The sequence below is a fragment of the Bombina bombina genome, chromosome 7 (assembly GCF_027579735.1).
Source record: "Bombina bombina isolate aBomBom1 chromosome 7, aBomBom1.pri, whole genome shotgun sequence".
NCBI lineage: Eukaryota > Metazoa > Chordata > Amphibia > Anura > Bombinatoridae > Bombina > Bombina bombina.
The window spans coordinates 199,241,957-199,266,251 of record NC_069505.1 but is presented as its reverse complement, the minus strand read 5'-3'; the positions used below and the strand labels follow the sequence as shown (position 1 = coordinate 199,266,251).

At 40.5% G+C, this 24,295-nt stretch overlaps 1 protein-coding gene across 2 annotated transcripts in view; it reads right to left on the bottom strand.

Moving 5' to 3' along the window:
* Positions 1 to 24,295, bottom strand: part of SHANK2 (SH3 and multiple ankyrin repeat domains 2) — a 1,433,430-nt gene that overhangs the window by 1,038,771 nt on the left and 370,364 nt on the right. For both annotated transcript variants that reach the window (XM_053720553.1, XM_053720554.1), the window contains exon 9: positions 14,271 to 14,348. In XM_053720553.1, coding sequence (XP_053576528.1) covers positions 14,271 to 14,348 — 78 coding nt within the window. The remainder of the gene's footprint in view (positions 1 to 14,270; positions 14,349 to 24,295) is intronic.

The following is a 24,295-nucleotide window of genomic DNA, read 5'->3' as shown; positions in this document are numbered from 1 at the left end:
TTCCACACAGGACTGTTGAGATGAAATAACTTCAGTTGGGGGAAACAGTTAGCAGACTTTTCTGCTTAAGGTATGACTAGCCATATTTCTAACAAGACCATGTAATGCTGGAAGGCTGTCATTTCCCCTCATGGGGACCGGTAAGCCATTTTCTTAGTCAAACATAAAAGAATAAAGGGCTTAAAAAAGGGCTTAAAAACTGGTAGACATTTTTATGGGCTAAAACGATTGCTTTATTGGGGCATATTATGCAGATTCTAGCTAATAATTGGCATTATAATCTTGGGGAACGTTTAAAAAACGGCAGGCACTGTGTTGGACACCTTTTCCAGTCTGGGGGCCTTTCTAGTTATAGACTGAGCCTCATTTTCGCGCCAGTACTGCGCAGTTGTTTTTGGAGAGCAAGGCATGCAGATGCATGTGTGAGGATCTAAGAATCACTAAAAAAGCTTCTAGAAGGCGTCATTTGGTATCGTATTCCCCTCTGGGCTTGGTTGGGTCTCAGCAAAGCATATAGCTGGGACTGTATAGGGGTTAAATTTGAGGGTTAAAGCTCTGAAATTTGGTGTGCAATACTTTTAATGCTTTAAGACACTGTGGTGAAATTTTGGTGATTTTTGAACAATTCCTTCATACTTTTTCACATATTCAGTAATAAAGTGTTTTCAGTTTGAAATTTAAAGTGACAGTAACGGTTTTATTTTAAATTTATTTTAAAACGTTTTTTGTGCTTTGTTGACAAGTTTAAGCCTGTTTAACATGTCTGTACCATCAGATAAGCTATGTTCTATATGTATGAAAGCCAATGTGTCTCCCCATTTAAATTTATGTGATAATTGTGCCATAGTGTCCAAACAAAGTAAGGACAGTAATGCCACAGATAATGATATTGCCCAAGATGATTCCTCAAATGAGGGGAGTAAACATGATACTACATCATCCCCTACTGTGTCTACACCAGTTATGCCCACACAGGAGGCCCCTAGTACATCTAGTGCGCCAATACTTATTACCATGCAAAAATTAACGGCTGTAATGGATAACTCCATAGCAAATCTTTTATCCAAAATGCCTACTTATCAGAGAAAGCGCGATTGCTCTGTTTTAAACACTGAAGAGCAAGAGGACGCTGATGATAACTGTTCTGACATACCCTCACACCAATCTCAAGGGGCCATGAAGGAGGTTTTGTCTGATGGAGAAATCTCAGATTCAGGAAAAATTTCTCATCAAGCTGAACCTGATGTTGTGACATTAAAATTTAAATTAGAACATCTCCGCGCACTGCTTAAGGAGGTGTTATCTACTCTGGATGATTGTGACAATTTGGTCATTCCAGAGAAATTATGTAAGATGGACAAGTTCCTAGAGGTTCCGGTGCCCCCCGACGCTTTTCCTATACCCAAGCGGGTGGCGGACATAGTAAATAAAGAGTGGGAAAGGCCCGGCATACCTTTTGTTCCCCCCCCTATATTTAAGAAATTATTTCCTATAGTCGACCCCAGAAAGGACTTATGGCAGACAGTCCCCAAGGTCGAGGGGGCGGTTTCTACTCTAAACAAACGCACTACTATTCCTATCGAAGATAGTTGTGCTTTCAAAGATCCTATGGATAAAAAATTAGAGGGTTTGCTTAAAAAGATTTTTGTACAGCAAGGTTACCTTCTACAACCAATTTCATGCATTGTTCCTGTCACTACGGCAGCGTGTTTCTGGTTCGAGGAACTAGAAAAGTCGCTCAGTAAAGAATCTTCGTATGAGGAGGTTATGGACAGAGTTCAAGCACTTAAATTGGCTAACTCTTTTGTTTTAGATGCCGCTTTGCAATTAGCTAGATTAGCGGCGAAAAATTCAGGGTTTGCTATCGTGGCGCGCAGAGCGCTTTGGCTAAAGTCTTGGTCAGCGGATGTGTCTTCCAAGACAAAATTGCTTAACATTCCTTTCAAAGGTAAAACATTATTTGGACCTGATTTGAAAGAGATTATTTCAGACATCACTGGGGGAAAGGGCCACGCCCTCCCACAGGATAGGTCTTTTAAGGCTAAAAATAAGCCTAATTTTCGCCCCTTTCGCAGAAACGGACCAGCCTCTAATTCTGCATCCTCTAAGCAAGAGGGTAATACTTCACAACCCAAACCAGCCTGGAAACCAATGCAAGGCTGGAACAAGGGTAAGCAGGCCAAGAAGCCTACCACTGCTACCAAAACAGCATGAAGGGATAGCCCCCGATCCGGGACCGGATCTAGTGGGGGGCAGACTTTCTCTCTTTGCTCAGGCTTGGGCAAGAGATGTTCAGGATCCTTGGGCGCTAAAAATAGTTTCTCAAGGTTATCTCCTGGAATTCAAGGAACTACCCCCAAGGGGAAGGTTCCACAGGTCTCAATTATCTTCAAACCAAATAAAGAGACAGGCATTCTTACATTGTGTAGAAGACCTGTTAAAGATGGGAGTAATACATCCAGTTCCAATAAGAGAACAAGGAATGGGATTTTATTCCAATCTGTTCATAGTTCCCAAAAAAGAGGGAACATTCAGACCAATTTTGGATCTAAAGATCCTAAACAAATTTCTCAGGGTACCATCGTTCAAAATGGAAACTATTCGAACGATCCTACCTACTATCCAGGAAAATCAATTTATGACTACCGTGGATTTAAAGGATGCGTACCTACATATTCCTATCCACAAGGAACATCATCAGTTCCTAAGGTTCGCTTTTCTGGACAAGCACAAAGGTACTAGGGTCCCTTCTAGCGGTTCTAAGACCAAGGGGCATTGCAGTAGTACCTTACTTGGACGAAATCCTGATTCAAGCGTCGTCACTGTCAAAAGCAAAGGCTCATACGGACATCGTCCTAGCCTTTCTCAGATCTCACGGATGGAAGGAGAACAAAGAAAAAAGTTCTCTGTCCCCGTCAACAAGAGTTCCCTTCTTGGGAACAATAATAGATTCCTTAGAAATGAGGATTTTTCTGACAGAGGTCAGAAAATCAAAACTTCTAAGCTCTTGTCAAGTACTTCATTCTGTTCCTCGTCCTTCCATAGCGCAGTTCATGGAAGTAATAGGATTGATGGTTGCAACAATGGACATAGTTCCTTTTGCACGAATTCATCTAAGACCATTACAACTGTGCATGCTCAGACAGTGGAATGGGGATTATACAGACTTGTCTCCGATGATTCAAGTAGATCAAAAGACCAGAGATTCACTCCGTTGGTGGCTGACCCTGGACAATCTGTCACAGGGAATGAGCTTCCGCAGACCAGAGTGGGTCATTGTCACGACCGACGCCAGTCTAGTGGGCTGGGGCGCGGTCTGGAAATCCCTGAAAGCTCAGGGTCTATGGTCTTGGGAAGAGTCTCTTCTCCCGATAAACATTCTGGAACTGAGAGCGATATTCAATGCTCTCAGAGCTTGGCCTCAACTAGCAAAGGCCAAATTCATAAGGTTTCAGTCAGACAACGTGACGACCGTTGCATATATCAATCATCAGGGGGGAACAAGGAGTTCCCTGGCGATGAAAGAAGTGACCAAGATAATTCAATGGGCGGAGGATCACTCCTGCCACTTGTCTGCGATCCACATCCCAGGAGTGGAAAATTGGGAAGCGGATTTTCTGAGTCGTCAGACATTCCATCCGGGGGAGTGGGAACTCCATCCGGAAATTTTTGCCCAAATAACTCAATTATGGGGCATACCAGACATGGATCTGATGGCGTCTCGTCAGAACTTCAAGGTTCCTTGCTACGGGTCCAGATCCAGGGATCCCAAGGCGACTCTAGTAGATGCACTAGTAGCACCTTGGACCTTCAACCTAGCTTATGTATTCCCACCGTTTCCTCTCATTCCCAGGCTGGTAGCCAGGATCAATCAGGAGAGGGCCTCGGTGATCTTGATAGCTCCTGCGTGGCCACGCAGGACTTGGTATGCAGACCTGGTGAATATGTCATCGGCTCCACCATGGAAGCTACCTTTGAGACAGGACCTTCTTGTTCAGGGTCCATTCGAACATCCGAATCTGGTTTCCCTCCAACTAACGGCTTGGAGATTGAACGCTTGATTTTATCAAAGCGTGGGTTTTCAGATTCTGTAATAGATACTCTGATTCAGGCTAGAAAGCCTGTAACTAGAAAAATTTACCATAAAATATGGAAAAAATATATCTGTTGGTGTGAATCTAAAGGATTCCCATGGAACAAGATAAAAATTCCTAAGATTCTATCCTTTCTACAAGAAGGTTTGGAGAAAGGATTATCTGCAAGTTCTCTAAAGGGACAGATCTCTGCTTTATCTGTTTTACTTCACAAAAGACTGGCAGCCGTGCCAGATGTTCAAGCATTTGTTCAGGCTCTGGTTAGGATCAAGCCTGTTTACAGACCTTTGACTCCTCCCTGGAGTCTAAATCTAGTTCTTTCAGTTCTTCAAGGGGTTCCGTTTGAACCTTTACATTCCATAGATATTAAGTTACTATCTTGGAAAGTTTTGTTTTTAGTTGCAATTTCTTCTGCTAGAAGAGTTTCAGAGTTATCTGCTCTGCAGTGTTCTCCGCCCTATCTGGTGTTCCATGCAGATAAGGTGGTTTTGCGTACTAAGCCTGGTTTTCTTCCGAAAGTTGTTTCCAACAAAAATATTAACCAGGAGATAGTTGTACCTTCTTTGTGTCCGAATCCAGTTTCAAAGAAGGAACGTTTGTTACACAATTTGGACGTAGTCCGTGCTCTAAAATTCTATTTAGAGGCTACTAAAGATTTCAGACAAACATCTTCCTTGTTTGTTGTTTATTCTGGTAAAGGTCAAAAAGCGACTTCTACCTCTCTTTCCTTTTGGCTTAAAAGCATTATCCGATTGGCTTATGAGACTGCCGGACGGCAGCCTCCTGAAAGAATCACAGCTCACTCCACTAGAGCTGTGGCTTCCTCATGGGCCTTCAAGAACGAGGCTTCTGTTGACCAGATATGTAAGGCAGCGAATTGGTCTTTACTGCACACTTTTGCCAAATTTTACAAATTTGATACTTTTGCTTCTTCGGAGGCTATTTTTGGGAGAAAGGTTTTGCAAGCCGTGGTGCCTTCCATTTAGGTGACCTGATTTGCTCCCTCCCTTCATCCGTGTCCTAAAGCTTTGGTATTGGTTCCCACAAGAAAGGATGACGCCGTGGACCGGACACACCAATGTTGGAGAAAACAGAATTTATGCTTACCTGATAAATTACTTTCTCCAACGGTGTGTCCGGTCCACGGCCCGCCCTGGTTTTTTAATCAGGTCTGATGAATTATTTTCTCTAACTACAGTCACCACGGTATCATATGGTTTCTCCTATATATATTTCCTCCTGTCCGTCGGTCGAATGACTGGGGTGGGCGGAGCCTAGGAGGGATCATGTGACCAGCTTTGCTGGGACTCTTTGCCATTTCCTGTTGGGGAAGAGAATATCCCACAAGTAAGGATGACGCCGTGGACCGGACACACCGTTGGAGAAAGTAATTTATCAGGTAAGCATAAACTCTGTTTTCGAATGTTATTTACAGTTTTCAAATGTCACATTCGAATTCGAATGTCACATTCGAATTCGAATGTTACATTCGAATATCACATTCGAATTCGAATATTACATTTATAAAACACAATTGTAGACTAGAAACACTATTTTGAATGTCACATTCGAATTGAATATCACATTCGAATCGAATGTCACATTCCAATTTGAATATTACATTTATAAAACACAGTATTAGACTAGAAATACTATTTCGAATTTGAATGTCACATTCGAATCGAATATCACATTCAAATCGAATATCACATTTAAAACACAGTATAAGACTAGAAATACTATTTCAAATTCGAATGTGACATTCGAATTCGAATGTAGCATTCGAATATTACATTTATTAATCACAGTTGTAGACTAGAAATACTATTTTAAAGTTGAATGTCACATTCGAATTCGAATGTCACATTCGAATTTGAATATTACATTTCAAAATTGAATGAATACATAGCTAAACATTCTATTATTCGAACAAATATTTTCGAATTTTATTGAAAAATTCGAAAACGAAAATTCGAAAATAGAATGTTAGAATGTTATATAAACATTTGAAATTCGATTCGAACGAACGAATGTATAAAAATTTGTTTTAAATTTTGAATTTTTAGAAACATTTGCCCATCCCTAATATGGACTACGGCTACACCCTAGGACAAAGCAGAACAATCTTGCACTGCTGAAAAATAATAAAATCTTGCTTGAAGAATCTTCTTTCCAACACCTAAGCTTTACCACTTCCTTGCTCTAACGTAGGCAAAGAGAATGACTGGGATTGGAGGGAAGGGAGGTGATATTTAACAGCTTTGCTGTGGTGCTCTTTGACGCCTCCTGCTGGGCAGCAGTGGTATTCCCAATAGTAATTAGATGATCCGTGGACTCACTGTGTCATTAGAAAGAAACAGAATTTATACTTACCGATAAATGTATTTCCTTTGGGCTGATGAGAGTCCATGGCTTCATAACATGTGGGATAAATTCCACCTCCTGATAGGCTGGAATATATCCCACATATTATGAAGCTATGGACTCTCATCAGCTAAGAAGTAAATGGAGAATCACAGGATAAAGCCGATAACTCCAAAACTTTTCTAGCTGAGGAAAAAAGAAAAGTACTTTCCAGGATAAAAAATGTTCCCTGTAAAGTATGACATCTGCACTGATGAAGCTGATTGGTTGTTGTTTTTTTAAATGCAGCTGACAGTAGCCGAAGAACAACTGTGTATAGAGCACTTACTCTTGAGAACTGAAGACTTTTTGAGGGAAACTATCTTCCTTTTTCACTCAGAGATGTTCAAGTGATATTTTCTTGTTAGCTTTTTAAAGCTATGGTGGATCACTTTCAGGTGATTTAGCATATGTTTTATCTCCCTTTAAGTAAAAACATAATTTATGCTTACCTGATAAATTTGTTTCTCTTGTGGTGTATTCAGTCCACGGGTCATCCATTACTTATGGGATATATTCCCTTCCCAACAGGAAGTTGCAAGAGGATCACCCAAGCAGAGCTGCTATATAGCTCCTCCCCTCACATGTCATATCCAGTCATTCGACCGAAACAAGACAAGAAAGGAGAAACCATAGGGTGCAGTGGTGACTGGAGTTTTAATTAAAATTTAGATCTGCCTTAAAAAGACAGGGCGGGCCGTGGACTGAATACACCACAAGAGAAACAAATTTATCAGGTAAGCATAAATTATGTTTTCTCTTGTTAAGTGTATTCAGTCCACGGGTCATCCATTACTTATGGGATACCAATACCAAAGCCAAAGTACACGGATGATGGGAGGGACAAGGCAGGAACTTAAACGGAAGGAATCACTGCCTGTAGAACCTTTCTCCCAAAAACAGCCTCCGAATAAGCAAAAGTGTCAAATTTGTAAAATTTTGAAAAAGTGTGAAGCGAAGACCAAGTTGCAGCCTTGCAAATCTGTTCAACAGAGGCCTCATTCTTAAAGGCCCAGGTGGAAGCCACAGCTCTAGTGGAATGAGCTGTAATTCTTTCAGGGGGCTGCTGTCCAGCAGTCTCATAGGCTAAACGTATTATGCTACAAAGCCAAAAGGAGAGAGAGGTTGCCGAAGCTTTTTGACCTCTCCTCTGTCCAGAGTACACGACAAACAGGGAAGAAGTTTGACGAAAATCTTTAGTTGCCTGTAAATAGAACTTCAGGGCACGGACTAAGTCCAGATTATGCAAAAGTCGTTCCTTCTTTGAAGAAGGATTAGGACATAATGATGGAACAACAATCTCCTGATTGATATTTCTGTTAGAAACTACCTTAGGTAAAAACCCAGGTTTAGTACGCAGAACTACCTTGTCTAAATGGAAAATCAGATAAGGAGAATCACAATGTAAGGCCGATAACTCAGAGACTCTTCGAGCCGAGGAAATAGCCATCAAAAACAGAACTTTCCAAGATAAAAGCTTAATATCAATGGAATGAAGGGGTTCAAACGGAACCCCTTGAAGAACTTTAAGAACCAAGTTTAAGCTCCACGGAGGAGCAACAGTCTTAAACACAGGCTTAATCCTAGCCAAAGCCTGACAAAAAGCCTGGACGTCTGGAACTTCTGCCAGACGTTTGTGTAAGAGAATAGACAGAGCAGAAATCTGTCCCTTTAACAAACTAGCAGATAAGCCCTTTTCTAAACCCTCTTGTAGAAAGGACAATATCCTAGGAATCCTAACCTTACTCCATGAGTAACCCTTGGATTCGCACCAATATAAATATTTACGCCATATCTTATGGTAAATTTTTCTGGTAACAGGCTTCCGTGCCTGTATTAAGGTATAAATAACTGACTCCGAGAAGCCACGCTTTGATAGGATCAAGCGTTCAATCTCCATGCAGTCAGCCTCAGAGAAATTAGATTTGGATGTTTGAAAGGACCTTGTATTAGAAGGTCCTGCCTCAGAGGTAGAGACCATGGTGGACAGGACGACATGTCCACTAGGTCTGCATACCAGGTCCTGCATGGCCACGCAGGCTCTATCAGAATCACTGATGCTCTCTCCTGTTTGATCTTGGCAATCAGTCGAGGTAGCATCGGAAATGGTGGAAACACATAAGCCATGTTGAAGACCCAAGGGGCTGTCAGAGCATCTATCAGCGCCGCTCCCGGGTCCCTGGACCTGGATCCGTAACAAGGAAGCTTGGCGTTCTGGCAAGACGCCATGAGATCCAGATCTGGTTTGCCCCAACGATGAATCAGTTGAGCGAAGACCTCCGGATGAAGTTCCCACTCCCCCGGATGAAAAGTCTGGCGACTTAGAAAATCCGCCTCCCAGTTCTCCACGCCTGGGATGTAGATCGCTGACAGGTGGCAAGAGTGAGACTCTGCCCAGCGAATTATCTTTGAGACTTCCAACATTGCTAGGGAACTCCTGGTTCCCCCTTGATGGTTGATGTAAGCCACAGTTGTGATGTTGTCCGACTGAAATCTGATGAACCTCAGTGTTTCTAACTGAGGCCAAGCTAGAAGAGCATTGAATATTGCTCTCAACTCCAGAATATTTATTGGGAGGAGTTTCTCCTCCTGAGTCCATAATCCCTGAGCCTTCAGGGAGTTCCAGACTGCGCCCCAACCTAGAAGGCTGGCATCTGTTGTTACAATTGTCCAATCTGGCCTGCAAAAGGTCATCCCCTTGGACAGATGGACCCGAGAAAGCCACCAGAGAAGAGAATCTCTGGTCTCTTGATCCAGATTTAGTAGAGGGGACAAATCTGAGTAATCCCCATTCCACTGACTTAGCATGCATAATTGCAGAGGTTTGAGATGCAGGCGCGCAAATGGTACTATGTCCATTGCCGCTACCATTAAGCCGATTACTTCCATGCACTGAGCTACTGACGGGCGTGGAATGGAATGAAGGACACGGCAAGCATTTAAAAGTTTTGATAACCTGGCCTCCGTCAGGTAAATTTTCATTTCTACAGAATCTATCAGAGTCCCTAGGAAGGAGACTCTTGTGAGTGGTGATAGAGAACTCTTTTCCACGTTCACCTTCCACCCATGCGACCTCAGAAATGCCAGAACTATCTCTGTATGAGACTTGGCAATTTGAAAACTTGACGCTTGTATCAGAATGTCGTCTAGGTACGGAGCCACCGCTATGCCTCGCGGTCTTAGCACCGCTAGGAGTGAGTCCAGAACCTTTGTAAAAATTCTCGGGGCCGTAGCTAACCCGAAGGGAAGAGCTACAAACTGGTAATGCCTGTTTAGAAAGGCAAATCTTAGGTACCGATAATGATCTTTGTGAATCGGTATATGAAGGTAGGCATCCTTTAAGTCTACTGTGGTCATGTATTGACCCTCTTGGATCATGGGTAGGATAGTTCGAATAGTTTCCATTTTGAATGATGGAACTCTTAGGAATTTGTTTAAGATTTTTAGGTCCAAGATTGGTCTGAAGGTTCCCTCTTTCTTGGGAACCACAAACAGATTTGAGTAAAACCCTTGCCCTTGTTCCGTCCGCGGAACTGGGTGGATCACCCCCATTACTAAGAGGTCTTGTACACAGCGTAGAAATGCCTCTTTCTTTATTTGGTTTGCTGATAACCTTGAAAGATGAAATCTCCCTTGTGGAGGAGAAGCTTTGAAGTCCAGAAGATATCCCTGAGATATGATCTCCAACGCCCAAGGATCCTGGACATCTCTTGCCCAAGCCTGGGCGAAGAGAGATAGTCTGCCCCCACTAGATCCGTTTCCGGATAGGGGGCCCTCTCTTCATGCTGTCTTAGGGGCAGAAGTAGGCTTTCTGGCCTGCTTGCCCTTGTTCCAGGGCTGGTTAGCTTTCCAGCCCTGTCTGTAACGAGCAACAGTTCCTTCCTGTTTTGCAGCGGAGGAAGTTGATGCTGCTCCTGCCTTGATGTTACGAAAGGCACGAAAATTAGACTGTTTGGCCTTTGATTTGGCCCTGTCCTGAGGAAGAGTATGACCCTTACCTCCAGTAATGTCAGCAATAATTTCTTTCAAGCCGGGCCCGAATAAGGTCTGCCCCTTGAAAGGAATATTAAGCAATTTAGATTTAGAAGTCACGTCAGCTGACCAGGATTTAAGCCATAGCGCTCTGCGCGCCTGGATGGCGAATCCGGAGTTCTTAGCCGTTAGTTTGGTTAAATGTACAACGGCATCAGAAACAAATGCATTAGCTAGCTTAAGTGCTTTAAGCTTGGACATAATCTCATCCAATGGAGCTGTGCGAATGGCCTCTTCCAGAGACTCAAACCAGAATGCCGCAGCAGCAGTGACAGGCACAATGCATGCAAGGGGCTGTAAGATAAAACCTTGTTGAACAAACATTTTCTTAAGGTAACCTTCTAATTTTTTATCCATTGGATCCGAAAAAGCACAACTATCCTCCACCGGGATAGTGGTACGTTTAGCTAAAGTAGAAACTGCTTCCTCCACCTTAGGGACCGTCTGCCATAAGTCTCGTGTGGTGGCGTCTATTGGAAACATTTTTCTAAATATCGGAGGAGGGGAAAAGGGCACACCGGGTCTATCCCACTCCTTGCTAATAATTTCTGTAAGCCTTTTAGGTATAGGAAAAACGTCAGTACACACCGGTACCGCAAAGTATCTATCCAACCTACATATTTTCTCTGGAATTGCAACCATGTTACAATCATTCAGAGCCGCTAATACCTCCCCTAGCAATACACAGAGGTTCTCAAGCTTAAATTTAAAATTAGAAATCTCTGAATCCGGTCTCCCTGGATCAGATTCGTCACCCACAGAATGAAGCTCTCCGTCCTCATGTTCTGCAAATTGTGACGCAGTATCGGACATGGCTCTCACATCATCAGCGCGCTCTGTCCTTAACCCAGAGCTATCGCGCTTGCCTCTTAATTCAGGCAATTTAGATAATACCTCTGTCATAACAGCAGCCATGTCTTGCAAAGTGATTTGTATGGGCCTCTCTGATGTACTTGGCGCCACAATATCACGCGCCTCCTGAGCGGGAGGCGAAGGTACTGACACGTGAGGAGAGTTAGTCGGCATAACTTCCGCCTCGTTGTCTGGTGATAATTTCTTTACAGATAAAAATTGACTTTTATTCAAAGTGACATCAATACATTTAGTACACATATTTCTGTGGGGCTCCACATTGGCCTTCAAACATAGTGAACAAACAGATTCATCTGTGTCAGACATGTTTAAACAGACTAGCAATGAGACTAGTAAGCTTGGAAAATCCTTTCAAATAAGTTTACAAGCAATATAAAAAACGCTACTGCGCCTTTAAGAAGCACAAAAAATCGTCACAGTTGAAATAACAATGAACCAAATCAGTTATAGCAACCAAATTTTCACAGTAAATGTATTAAGTTAGCAAAGCATTGCACCCACTAGCAAATGGATGATTAACCCCTTAATACCCAAAAACAGATAATCAATTTAACAATTAACGTTTTTATCACAGTCAAACACACTGTCACAGGTCTGCTGTGACTGATTACCTCCCTCAAAATGAATTTTGAAGACCCCTGAGCTCTCTAGAGACGTCCTGGATCAAGGAGGAAGAAGCAGGAAGACTGTAACTGAATTTTTACTGCGCAAAAAAGCGCTAAAATAGGCCCCTCCCACTCATATTACAACAGTGGGAAACCTCAGTTAACCGTTTCTATGTAGAAATAAACGACAGCCATGTGGAAAATCATGCCCCAAAAGATTTATCACCAAAGTACCTCACAAAAAACGAATAACATGCCAGTAAACGTTTTAAACATGCACTTTAAAAGTTAGGTAGTGTTATTAATAAGCCTGCTACCAGTCGCTTCTACTGCAGTTAAGGCTCATACATTACTTCAGTATTAACAGTATTTTCTTAGTCAAATTCCATTCCTTAGAAAATTACTTATTGTACATACATTCATCAGCCTGATACCAGTCGCTACTGCATTTAAGGCTGTACTTACATTACATCGGTATCAGCAGTATTTTCTTAGTCAATTCCATTCCTTAGAAAAATATTCTACTGCACATACCTCATCTGCAGGGGACCCCGCATGCTATTCCCTTTCTGAAGTTACCCCACTCCTCAGAATGTGCGAGAACAGCCAGTGGATCTTAGTTACTTCTGCTAAGATCATAGAAAACACAGGCAGATTCTTCTTCTAAATACTGCCTGAGAGAAAAAAACAGCACACTCCGGTGCCATTTAAAATAACAAACTTTTGATTGAAGAAATAATTAAGTATAAAAAAATCCACACTCCTCTCACACCTTCCTACTATGTCAGTTGCAAGAGAATGACTGGATATGACATGTGAGGGGAGGAGCTATATAGCAGCTCTGCTTGGGTGATCCTCTTGCAACTTCCTGTTGGGAAGGGAATATATCCCATAAGTAATGGATGACCCGTGGACTGAATACACTTAACAAGAGAAAATGCAGTTTAAGAAGAGATTATAAGTAATTTTCATTTAAATCCATAGTTGCCTCTTGTTTTCAGTTCACGCCAAAATGGAAATGGTGCTTTAACAAAGAATAGATGTAAATATTGTCCAAAACTAAACTTGTGGAAGTTTAAAAGTGGCTATAAAGCTTTAGAAAAATGATGCACAGTCTGCCCATTCTGACAAGCTAAAAGATACAATAAGATGGTGGTGCGGATGGAAACGGATTACAATAGGTTCCTATGAAAGTTGCAATTATGAGATCCCTTTTTAAAACACAATTTTTAAATACACAATTTGTAGATGTTGGGATCCTGCAGTACCTATAGAAGTATATTTATCATACAAAGATATGTATGGCATTTATATGGATACTGAGGGCTCCATTTATAAAGTTGCTTATGCAGCTTTGGAGCGATTTCCGTGCTTCCTAACCTGTACTCCAACTCTTGGCTGGCGGATTTAAATCACACTGGACATGTTTGCTCTTGGTAATTAACAGCTCCTACTCGCACGGCATTGGCCTAACGTGAGCAGGGGGCAGCTGTGATCCTGGGTGGACAGGTTTGACAGGTTTGCTGAGGGTTGGTAAATAGGCCCTGATTGTTGAGGTGAGTGTCACACATGTAAATGAGTATTTTCCTTGCAGAGTGAACAAAAGCAGTTATATGAAAAGAGCTTTCCTTATTTCCTACAACCTTAAGGGGTATAAATGGGCTATTGTATGGGTAAGTTTTAGCAGACCTCCCAGTTTCTATTTTTAAAACATGCAGTTAGTACAAGTTTGAAAACTCTTTTCACGGCAGCAGGGTTTTAACAAACAATATAGCATTGTGATTATCGGAGAAACTCAGCGGTCAGAAAGTAAAAATCCCTCTTTTGATGATAGATTGTGACAGAGCCCATAAATATAATACTAATGACTTGCTGCTTAGACAAAAGATAGTTTTAGAAGGTTAGCAATAAACTCTCTGGCCCTATAGGTATTGGGTTCCTAGACCAAAAACTGCTAGGCACCTGCTGCTTCTGGTCCATCTGAAACATCATTTAGAAGCTTGACTGTTATCGTGAAGCAAAAAGCAAACCCATCAATTGCCACCAGTTAAAAGCAACCAAATTAAAGTTGGTCCTAATCAAGTATGTAGGTATCACAATACACAAAATGCATAAGAGTGTTACAGACATTATAAACTATACCCTTTACCCTAAATTAAAAAAAAAAACGTATGACATTTGTGAATCTCTGTTTTATAGTGGATTAGATAGAGCTACTGCAGACATTAAAGAAAGCACCAACCAGACACACAGCGCTGCTCACCTGGAATGGAGACTGGCTATTAAAGTTTTTGATTTCCTTGTTGGCTCCTCGGAACAGCAGGACTCGTGCACAACTGTCCTGTAATAAAACAAATACCTCTATATGTTAAGGGTCAGTTAGAACACAATAGAACAGAGAGATCAGTCTGTGAATATGTCGCTCCTTTAATATCTCAAGAAAGTAAAGACTTAAGAAATGACACATTAGAAAGTATGGAGGAAAGCACACCAAGTAGCAGCAGAAAGCACATGAAAATGCAAGAAGCTTGACAGGTAAAATGGTGGAGCTGGAGCTCTTAGGGCTCGATTTATCAAAGCTGAGGCGGACAGGGGTGTGTATACGTGCCCCTGTACGCCTCAGCTCATCTGTGGCGGGGCAAAATTACCTGAAGGTAATCACCATTGCACAGAAGTGCAATTTTGCGCTTGCGTGCAATCCCGTCACCTGCCCGCCCACAGCCAATCACGCGCGGGCAGGAGCTGTCAATCTCCTCAGTCGGACTCCACTGCAGAGATTGAATTTTGCCACCTTAGAGGTGGCGAAGAGGTTAGGGAAGCGGCGGTCTGGTGACCGCTGCTTTTTAAATTACGGCGAGCAAGTTCTTGTGAGAACTTGCAGCCGTAGGGCTTTGGTAAATCAAGCCCTAATTTAGTTGCAGAAGAGGACTATGGGCTCGATTTATCAAAGCTGAGGCGGACAGGGGCGTGTATACGCACCCCTGTACGCCTCAGCTCGTCTGTGGCAGGGCGAAATTACCCGCAGGTAATCACCATTGCACACAAGCACAATTTTGTGCTTGCGTGCAATCCCGCCCCCTGCCCGCACACAGCCAATCGCACGGGCAGGAGCTGTCAATCTCCTCGGTCGGAATCTACCGCAGAGATTGAATTTCGCCACCTTAGAGGTGGCGGAGAGGTTAGGGAAGTGGCGGTCTGGTGACCGCTGCTTGTTAAATTACGGCAAGCAAGTTCTTGTGAGAACTTGCAGCCGTAGGGCTTTGGTAAATCGAGCCCTAAGATGTTATCAGTATAACTGAAACTTGGTGGGATGATCCACATGACTGGGCAGTTAACTTAGAGGGGTATACTTTATTTAGGAGGGACAGGAATAATAAAAGGGGTGGAGGAATCTGCATGTATATTAAACCTAACCTTAAACCTACAATAAGGGAAGATATTTGTGATACAGGCGACAATGTAGAGACCCTGTGGGTGGAAATAAAGAGTGGGGGGAAAAATCCTAAAAAAATATTACTTGGAACATGCTACAAGCCCCCCAACATTAGTGACCTGTAGGAAACTCAACTACTAATGCAAATAGGTAAGGCTGCTAATAACAGTGCTGTAATTATGGGAGATTTTACCTACCCTGATATAAACTGGGCCAATGAAACTAGTAATTCAGCTAAGGGGGATAGATTTTTAATTGTTCTCAGGGATAACTTCTTGTCACAATTAATAGAGGAGACAACTAGGAGTAACGCTATATTGGATTTAGTGCTATCAAACAATACAGATATAATATCAAAAATAGAAGTCAAAGAACATTTGGTTAACAGTGATCATAACATGGTCACATTCAAAATTTCTTTTCATAAGCAGTGTCTTAAAGGTTTAACTAAGAGTTTTAATTTTAAGAAAGCAAAGTTCAACGATTTAAGGAAATCATTAAATAACATATATTGGGACAATGTATTCTCTAATAAAAATACAGAGGATAAATGGATAACATTTAAAACTTTGTTAAATAAATATACATATTAACAAATACCATATAGTTATAAAAATAAAAAATCCAAGCCAATGGCTAAATAAAAATGTGTTAAGAGTAATTAGGAAAAAAAACGTAGGACATTTAAATTATTCAAAGAAAATAGTGCAGACTCAACATTCCATATTTATAAGGAATGTAACAAAGCATGCAAAAAAGCAATCAAATTAGCCAAAATTGAAAATGAAAAATTAATTGCACAGAATTCTAAGTCTAACCCTAAAAGGTTCTTTAAAGGGACATTAAACCCATTTATTTTCTTTCATGATTTAGATAGAGAATACCATTTTAAACAACTTTCTAATTTACTTCAATTATCTAATTTGCTTCCTTCTCTTGATATGCTTTCCTGAAATGCATATCTAGATAGGCTCAGTAGCTTCTGATTGGTAGCTGCACATAGATGCCTCATGTGATTGGCTCACCAATGTGCATTGCTATTTCTTTAACAAAGGATATCTAAAGATTGCAGAAAATTAGATAATAGAAGTAAATTGGAATGTTGTTTAAAATTGTATTCTCTATCTGAATTGTGAAAAAAATGTTTTGGGTTTAATGGCCCTTTAAGTACATAAACAGCAAAAAATCTAAGAAAGACAATATAGGTACATTAAAATGAGTGGAGGGTAGTATGATTAACAGTGACAGGGAGAAGGCTGAGGTACTAAACCAGTTTTTTTCTTCAGTATACACAAGAGAGGAAACATTGGATGATACTTTGGAACAAAATAGAACATGCCAGCCCATACCATTAACTGGGTTATGTATAGAGGATATCAGGAAAAAAATGGATAATATTAAGGTAAATAAAACTCCAGTCTCAGATGGAATACACCCAATGGTGTTAGGGGAATTTAGCACTGTTATAGACAAACCTCTACTCTTAATTTTTCAAGACTCATTATCCTCAGGCATGGTACCCCAGAATTGTCGTAAAGCTGATGTGGTGCCACTCTTCAAAAGGGAAGCAGGGATGATCCTGGAAGCTATAGACCAGTTAGTCTGACATCAATAGTGGGGAAGATATTTGAAGGGATTATAAGGGATTATATTGATGGGCATATTCGTGTAAACAAGATTATGAGTTCTAATCAGCATGGTTTTATGAGAAATAGATCATGTCAAACTAATCTAATTAGATTATATGAGGAAGTAAGTAAAAATATAGATAAAGGGGAATCAGTTGATGTGATATACTTAGATTTTGCAAAGGCGTTTGATACAGTGCCACATGAGAGATTAATGCACAAAATTAAGGGACTGGGAATAGCTGAAAAGGTTAACGCATGGATAAATAACTTGATAAAAGATAGGGAGCAACGAGTAGTAGTAAATGGATCATACTCAGATTGGACAAAGGTAATCAGTGGAGTCCCCTAGGGATCAGTACTGGGCCCTGTTCTTTTAATATTTTTATAAATGACTTGAAGCAAGGATTAAATAGCAACATCTCTATTTTTGCAGATGATACTAAGTTAAAGGGACAGTCTAGGCCAAAATAAGCTTTCATGATTCAGATAGAGCATGCAATTTTAAACAATTTTCCAATTCACTTTTATAACCAATTTTGCTTTGTTCTGTTGGTATTCTTAGTTGAAAGCTTAACCTAAGAGGTTCATATGCTAATTTCTTAGACCTTGAAGCCCACCTCTTTCAGATTGCATTTTAACAGTTTTTCACCACTAGAGGGTGTTAGTTCACATATTTCATATAGATAACACTGTGCTTGTGCACGTGAAGTTATCTGGGAGCAGGCACTGATTGGCTAGACTGCAAGTCTGTCAAAAGAACTGGAAAAAGGGGCAGTCTGCAGAGGCTTAGATACAAGATAATCACAGAGGTTAAAAGTATATAATTATAACTGTGTTGGTTATGCAAAACTGGGAAATGGGTAATAAAGGAATTATCTATCTTTTAAAACAATAAAAATTCTGGTGTAGACTGTCCCTTTAAGTAAGGTCATTAGGTCAGAGCAGGATGAACGTTCGTTACAAAGGGATCTGCAAAAATTAGAAGTATGGGCAGGTAAATGGAAAATTAGATTTAATATGGGAAAATGCAAGGTTCTACATTTTGGAAGTAAAAATAAGCAGGCAACGTATTATTTAAATGGGACAAGACTTAGCCAAACAGAGGAGGAAATGGATTTGGGAGTAGTAATAGATAACAAGCTAAAGATAGGTGCACAGTGCAGGGCAGCGGCTTCAAAGGCTAATAAGATACTAGCATGTATTAAAAGAGGCATTGATTCAAGGGAGGAAAGCATAATTCTGTCACTATAGAAAAGCCCTGGTAAGACCTCACCTTGAGTATGGAGTGCAGTTCTGGGGACCTATCGCTAAAAAAGATATTGTAGAACTAGAAAAAATTCAGAGAAGGACCACAAAGCTAATAAGGGGATTGGAGAATTTAAGCTATGTAGAGAGGCTAGCCAAACTGTGTCTGTTTTCTTTAGAAAAAAGGAGCTTGAGAGGTGACATGATTACTTTATATAAATATATTCAAGGCCCATATACAGAGATGGCAGAAGTTCTGTTTATTCCAAGAAAAATGTTTGTGACAAGAGGTCACAATTTAAGGTTGGAGGAAAGGAGATTTAATCTCCTGTAACGGAAACATTTTTTTACTGTAAGAGCAATAAAATTGTGGAACTCATTACCAAAGGAGGTAGTAAATGCCAATACCCTAGATACATTTAAAAATTGTTTGGATATATTTCTGTCTATAAACAAAATTCATAGATATGATTGCTAGTATTAAATGGGTTACCTTTTAGTGGGATTATTTAAGTTTAACTGGAGCTTTTTATAAGTACAGGTGGCCCTCATTTTACAATGGTTCAATTTACACCGTTTCAGAATAACAACCTTTTTTTCCAGTCATGTGACTGCTATTGAAAAGCATTGAGAAGCAGTGCATTTATTAAAATAGCCAGTAGGTGGAGCTGTCCGCTTGTGTTGCAGCAAAGCCAAGCAAGCTGAAATTAATCAGTTTAACCAGACCTGAGCTATGGAGCAGATTTCAAAAGGAACAAGATCTTTCTGTCTATAAATCAGTCCAGATTGGAATGCATAGAAAGAACTGTTTGCAGAAAAATGCAAGTGAAGTCTGTGTTGTGTGATTATTTTATTAGGCTTATAATGCTGTTTAGCAAATATTTTTGTTAATTTAACTTAGTTTAATTATATATTATGTGTTTTGTGATTATTTTATTAGGTTTATAATGCTGTTATGCTGTTATATAAACTGGGTTTCAATTTAAAACGGTTTCGATTTACAACCATTCCTTCTGGAACCTAACCCCGGCGTAAATTGAGGGCTACCTGTATTTTAGATTTGTATAGGTTGAACTAGATGGACTTCGGTCTTTTTTCAACCTCATCTACTATGTTACTATGTAAGTGACCCAGAGAGCAAGCTAACAAATCTGCAGCACTATGTGTTATTAATCAGAGACAGTTTACAACCTCAGCACTGGAGGGGGCTCTAAATAATGTCTAAAAATACTAGATAGAAATAGTTATTGGGAGGTGCTGTCCTCTGTAATCCATTCCCCCTGTTTTTCTGTAACTCTCCACTGTCACATCTATATTTATCTGCTACTGGTGCACTAACTCCCAGAGTGAAAGGTCAGCTGGCTGTTCCCTGTGGGTTACTTCAGGCTCACTGGTCATTTGCACCACCAAGGGAATAGTCAAAGCTTTGCCCCTGAATATTGGTGATTTCCCCTCATGATGGCCAGAATTCTTATCACCCGCATCACCCACAACTTGTGTTGATGCAGCAGTTACCAACAATTCTTATCGGCTACATAACCTATAACCCCATGCTGATGCTTCAGTTACCCATAATTCTTAGTGCCCATTTCACCCACATCACTGTGCTGATGCTGCAGTTACCCAGAATTCTTATAACCCACAGAACCCACAACCTGTGCAGATGTTGCAGTTAACCAGAATTCCTATCCCCACATAATCCGCAACCCCTTGCACATGCTGCAGTTACCCAGAACTCTTATCCCCCACATCACCCACAATCCCGTGCATATGCTGCAGTTACCCAGAATTCCTATCACCCACACCTGTGCCGATGCTGCAGTTACCCAGGCGTCAGTTAATATATTATTATTTATTTTTGTGTTTTTTCTTTTTAATAAAAACATATATTTTGTCTAATTTAATTGTTAGTGTGATAGTTACTAATTCTGTAATTATCCAGTCATCTGTTACTGCTGTATTGTAGACTCTGTACCTGTAACATATCTCAGTTAGTGATGTCGCAAACCTAAAATTTTGCGTTCGCGAATGGCGAACGCAAACTTCCGCTAATGTTCGCGAACGGGCGAACCGTGCAAACCGCCATTGACTTCAATGGGCAGGCGAATTTTAAAACCCACAGGGACTCTTTCTGGCCACAATAGTGATGGAAAAGTTGTTTCAAGGGGACTAACACCTGGACTGTGGCATGCCGGAGGGGGATCCATGGCAAAACTCCCACGGAAAATTACATAGTTGATGCAGAGTCTGGTTTTAAGCCATAAAGGGCATAAATCACCTAATATTCCTAAATTGTTTGTAATAACGTGCTTTAAAACATCAGGTATGATGTTGTATCGATCAGGTAGTGTAAGGGTTACGCCCGCTTCACAGTGACAGACCAAACTCCCCGTTTAACGCACCGCAAACAACCGCAAACAGTCCATTTGCACAACCACGAGATCGATAGATTTGATAGATAGATAGATACATAGATTACATAGATCAATAGATGCAATATACATTTGATAGATACCAATTACATAGATCAAAAGATGCAATTTACATTTGATAGATACGAATTACATAGATCAAAAGATGCAATATACATTTGATAGATATGAATTACATGGCTCAAAAGATGCAATATACATTTGATAGATACGAATAACATCAATAGATGCAATATACATTTGATAGATACCAATTACATAGATCAAAAGATGCAATATACATTTGATAGATATGAATTACATAGATCAATAGATGCAATATAAATTTGATAGATACAAATTCCATAGATCAATAGATGCAATATACATTTGATAGATACGAATTGCATAGATCAATAGATGCAATATACATTTGATAGATACCAATTACATAGATCAAAAGATGCAATATACATTTGATAGATAAGAATTACATAGATCAAAAGATGCAATTTACATTTGATAGATACGAATTACATGGATCAAAAGATGAAATATACATTTGATAGATACGAATAACATAGATCAAAAGATGCAATATACATTTGATAGATACGAATTACAGAGATCAATAGATGCAATATATATTTGATAGATATGATTGATAGTTAGATAGATTCGATAGATAAATAGATAGATTTGATAGATATATAATTTCCCTGACAGAGTATAACAATAAGACATGCGGCTGCGACCCATGGTAAGGTTACTTCCTTTTGCACAATCAAGTATACCAGTTGCAGAGGTTCTGACCCTGCATTCTGGCTGCACCTCTCCCTGCAAGAGAGATCTGTTACAGAGTCTGTGGGCCTGTATGCAAAGAGCTGGCCTGCCTGAAAGGAGCAGCAAGGCAGATCAAAAGATGCAATATACATTTGATAGATACGAATTACATAGATCAAAAGATGCAATATACATTTGATAGATACGAATTACATGGATCAAAAGATGCAATATACATTTGATAGATACGAATTACATGGATCAAAAGATGCAATATACATTTGATAGATACGAATTACATAGATCAAAAGATGCAATATACATTTGATAGATACAAATTACATGGATCAAAAGATGCAATATACATTTGATAGATACGAATAACATAGATCAAAAGATGCAATATACAATACATTTGATAGATACGAATTACATGGATCAAAAGATGCAATATACATTTGATAGATACAAATTACATAGATCAAAAGATGCAATATACATTTGATAGATACGAATTCCATAGATCAATAGATGCAATATACATTTGATAGATTCGAATTGCATAGATCAATAGATGCAATATACATTTGATAGATACGATTGATAGTTAGATAGATTTGATAGATAAATAGCTACAATTTAATTTCCCATATAGAGAATTACAAAGATGTGCGGTCTGTGACCCATGGTAAGGTTACTATCTTTTGCACAATCGAGTATACCAGTTGCAGAGGTTCTGACCCTGCATTCTGGCTGCACCTCTCCCTGCAAGAGAGATCTGTTACAGAGTCTGTGGGCCTGTATGCAAAGAGCTGGCCTGCCTGAAAGGAGCAGCAAGGCAGATCAAAAGATGCAATATATATTTGATAGATACGAAATACATAGATCAAAAGATGCAATATACATTTGATAGATACGAATTACATAGATCAAAAGATGCAATATACATTTGATAGATACGAATTACATGGATCAAAAGATGCAATATACATTTAAAAGATACGATTTACATAGATCAAAAGATGCAATATACATTTGATAGATACGAATTACATGGATCAAAAGATGCAATATACATTTGATAGATACGAATAACATAGATCAAAAGATGCAATATACAATACATTTGATAGATACGAATTACATGGATCAAAAGATGCAATATACATTTGATAGATACAAATTACATAGATCAAAAGATGCAATATACATTTGATATATACAAATTCCATAGATCAATAGATGCACTATATATTTGATAGATACGAATTGCATAGATCAATAGATGCAATATACATTTGATAGATACGATTGATAGTTAGATAGATTTGATAGATAAATAGATAATTTGAAAGATATATAATTTCCCAGAGAATTACAAAGACGTGCGATCTGGGACCCATGGTAAGGTTACTTCCTTTTGCACAATCGAGTACAGGTTGGGGTCCGGGATTGCCTTTTTTTGCTGTCTGATTCTTTCAGGTATACCAGTTGCAGAGTTTCTGACCCTGCATTCTGGCTGCACCTCTCCCTGCAAGAGAGATCTGTTACAGAGTCTGTGGGCCTGTATGCAAAGAGCTGGCCTGCCTGAAAGGAGCAGCAAGGCAGAGGGATCTATTCCTGCCTATAAGAAACCAAAGGGCACGCTACCTGCTGGAAGTGTGCAGTGAGGCAGAGGGATCTATTCCTGCCTAGAAGCAGACAGGCAGAGGGGACGATACCTGCCAAGAAAGAGCTGCCGGGCAGAGAGGACGCTACCTGACTGGGAGTCCACTGAGACCAGCACAGCTGGGGGAGATACACCCGCTGGCTTGACCCTGGTATCAGCAACTATATCTCTGGTCCCACTATCCGGTGGCCACCCCTGGGTTTGGACAGAGGAAGGGAGACCCCCTAGTGGAGTACCGCTACATCCGGGAGATGGAAAACGATGTTTGGACACCCAGTACAGGTCGTTCTCCTTCAGCCTTTTTATACGAGGGTCCCCAACCCTCAACAGGCACAACAGCATGAAACACCACATATGCCATCCTTTTGCACAATCGAGTACAGGTATGGCATCGATTTTAGGAACCCGGAGATAATTTTTAGGAACCGGGAGATGGAAAAAGATGCTTGGACACCCAGTACAGGTCGTTCTCCTTCAGCCTTTTTATACGAGGGTCCCCGACCCTAAACAGGCACAACAGCATGAAACACCACATATGCTATCCTTTTGCACAATCGAGTACAGGTATGGCATCGATTTTAGGAACCCGGAGATAATTTTTAAAAACCGGGAGATGGAAAAAGATGCTTGGACACCCAGTACAGGTCGTTCTCCTTCAGCCTTTTTATACGAGTGTCCCCGACCCTCAACAGGCACAACAGCATGAAAGACCACATATGCCATCCTTTTGCACAATCGAGTACAGGTATGGCATTGATTTTAGGAACCCGGAGATAATTTTTAGGAACCGGGAGATGGAAAAAGATGCTTGGACACCCAGTACAGGTCGTTCTCCTTCAGCCTTTTTATACGAGGGTCCCCGACCCTCAACAGGCACAACAGCATGAAACACCACATATGCCATCCTTTTGCACAATCGAGTACAGGTATGGCATCGATTTTAGGAACCCGGAGATCATTTTTAGGAACCGGGAGATGGAAAAAGATGCTTGGACACCCAGTACAGGTTGTTCTCCTTCAGCCTTTTTATACGAGTGTCCCCAACCCTCAACAGGCACAACAGCATGAAAGACCACATATGCCATCCTTTTTCACAATCGAGTACAGGTATGGCAT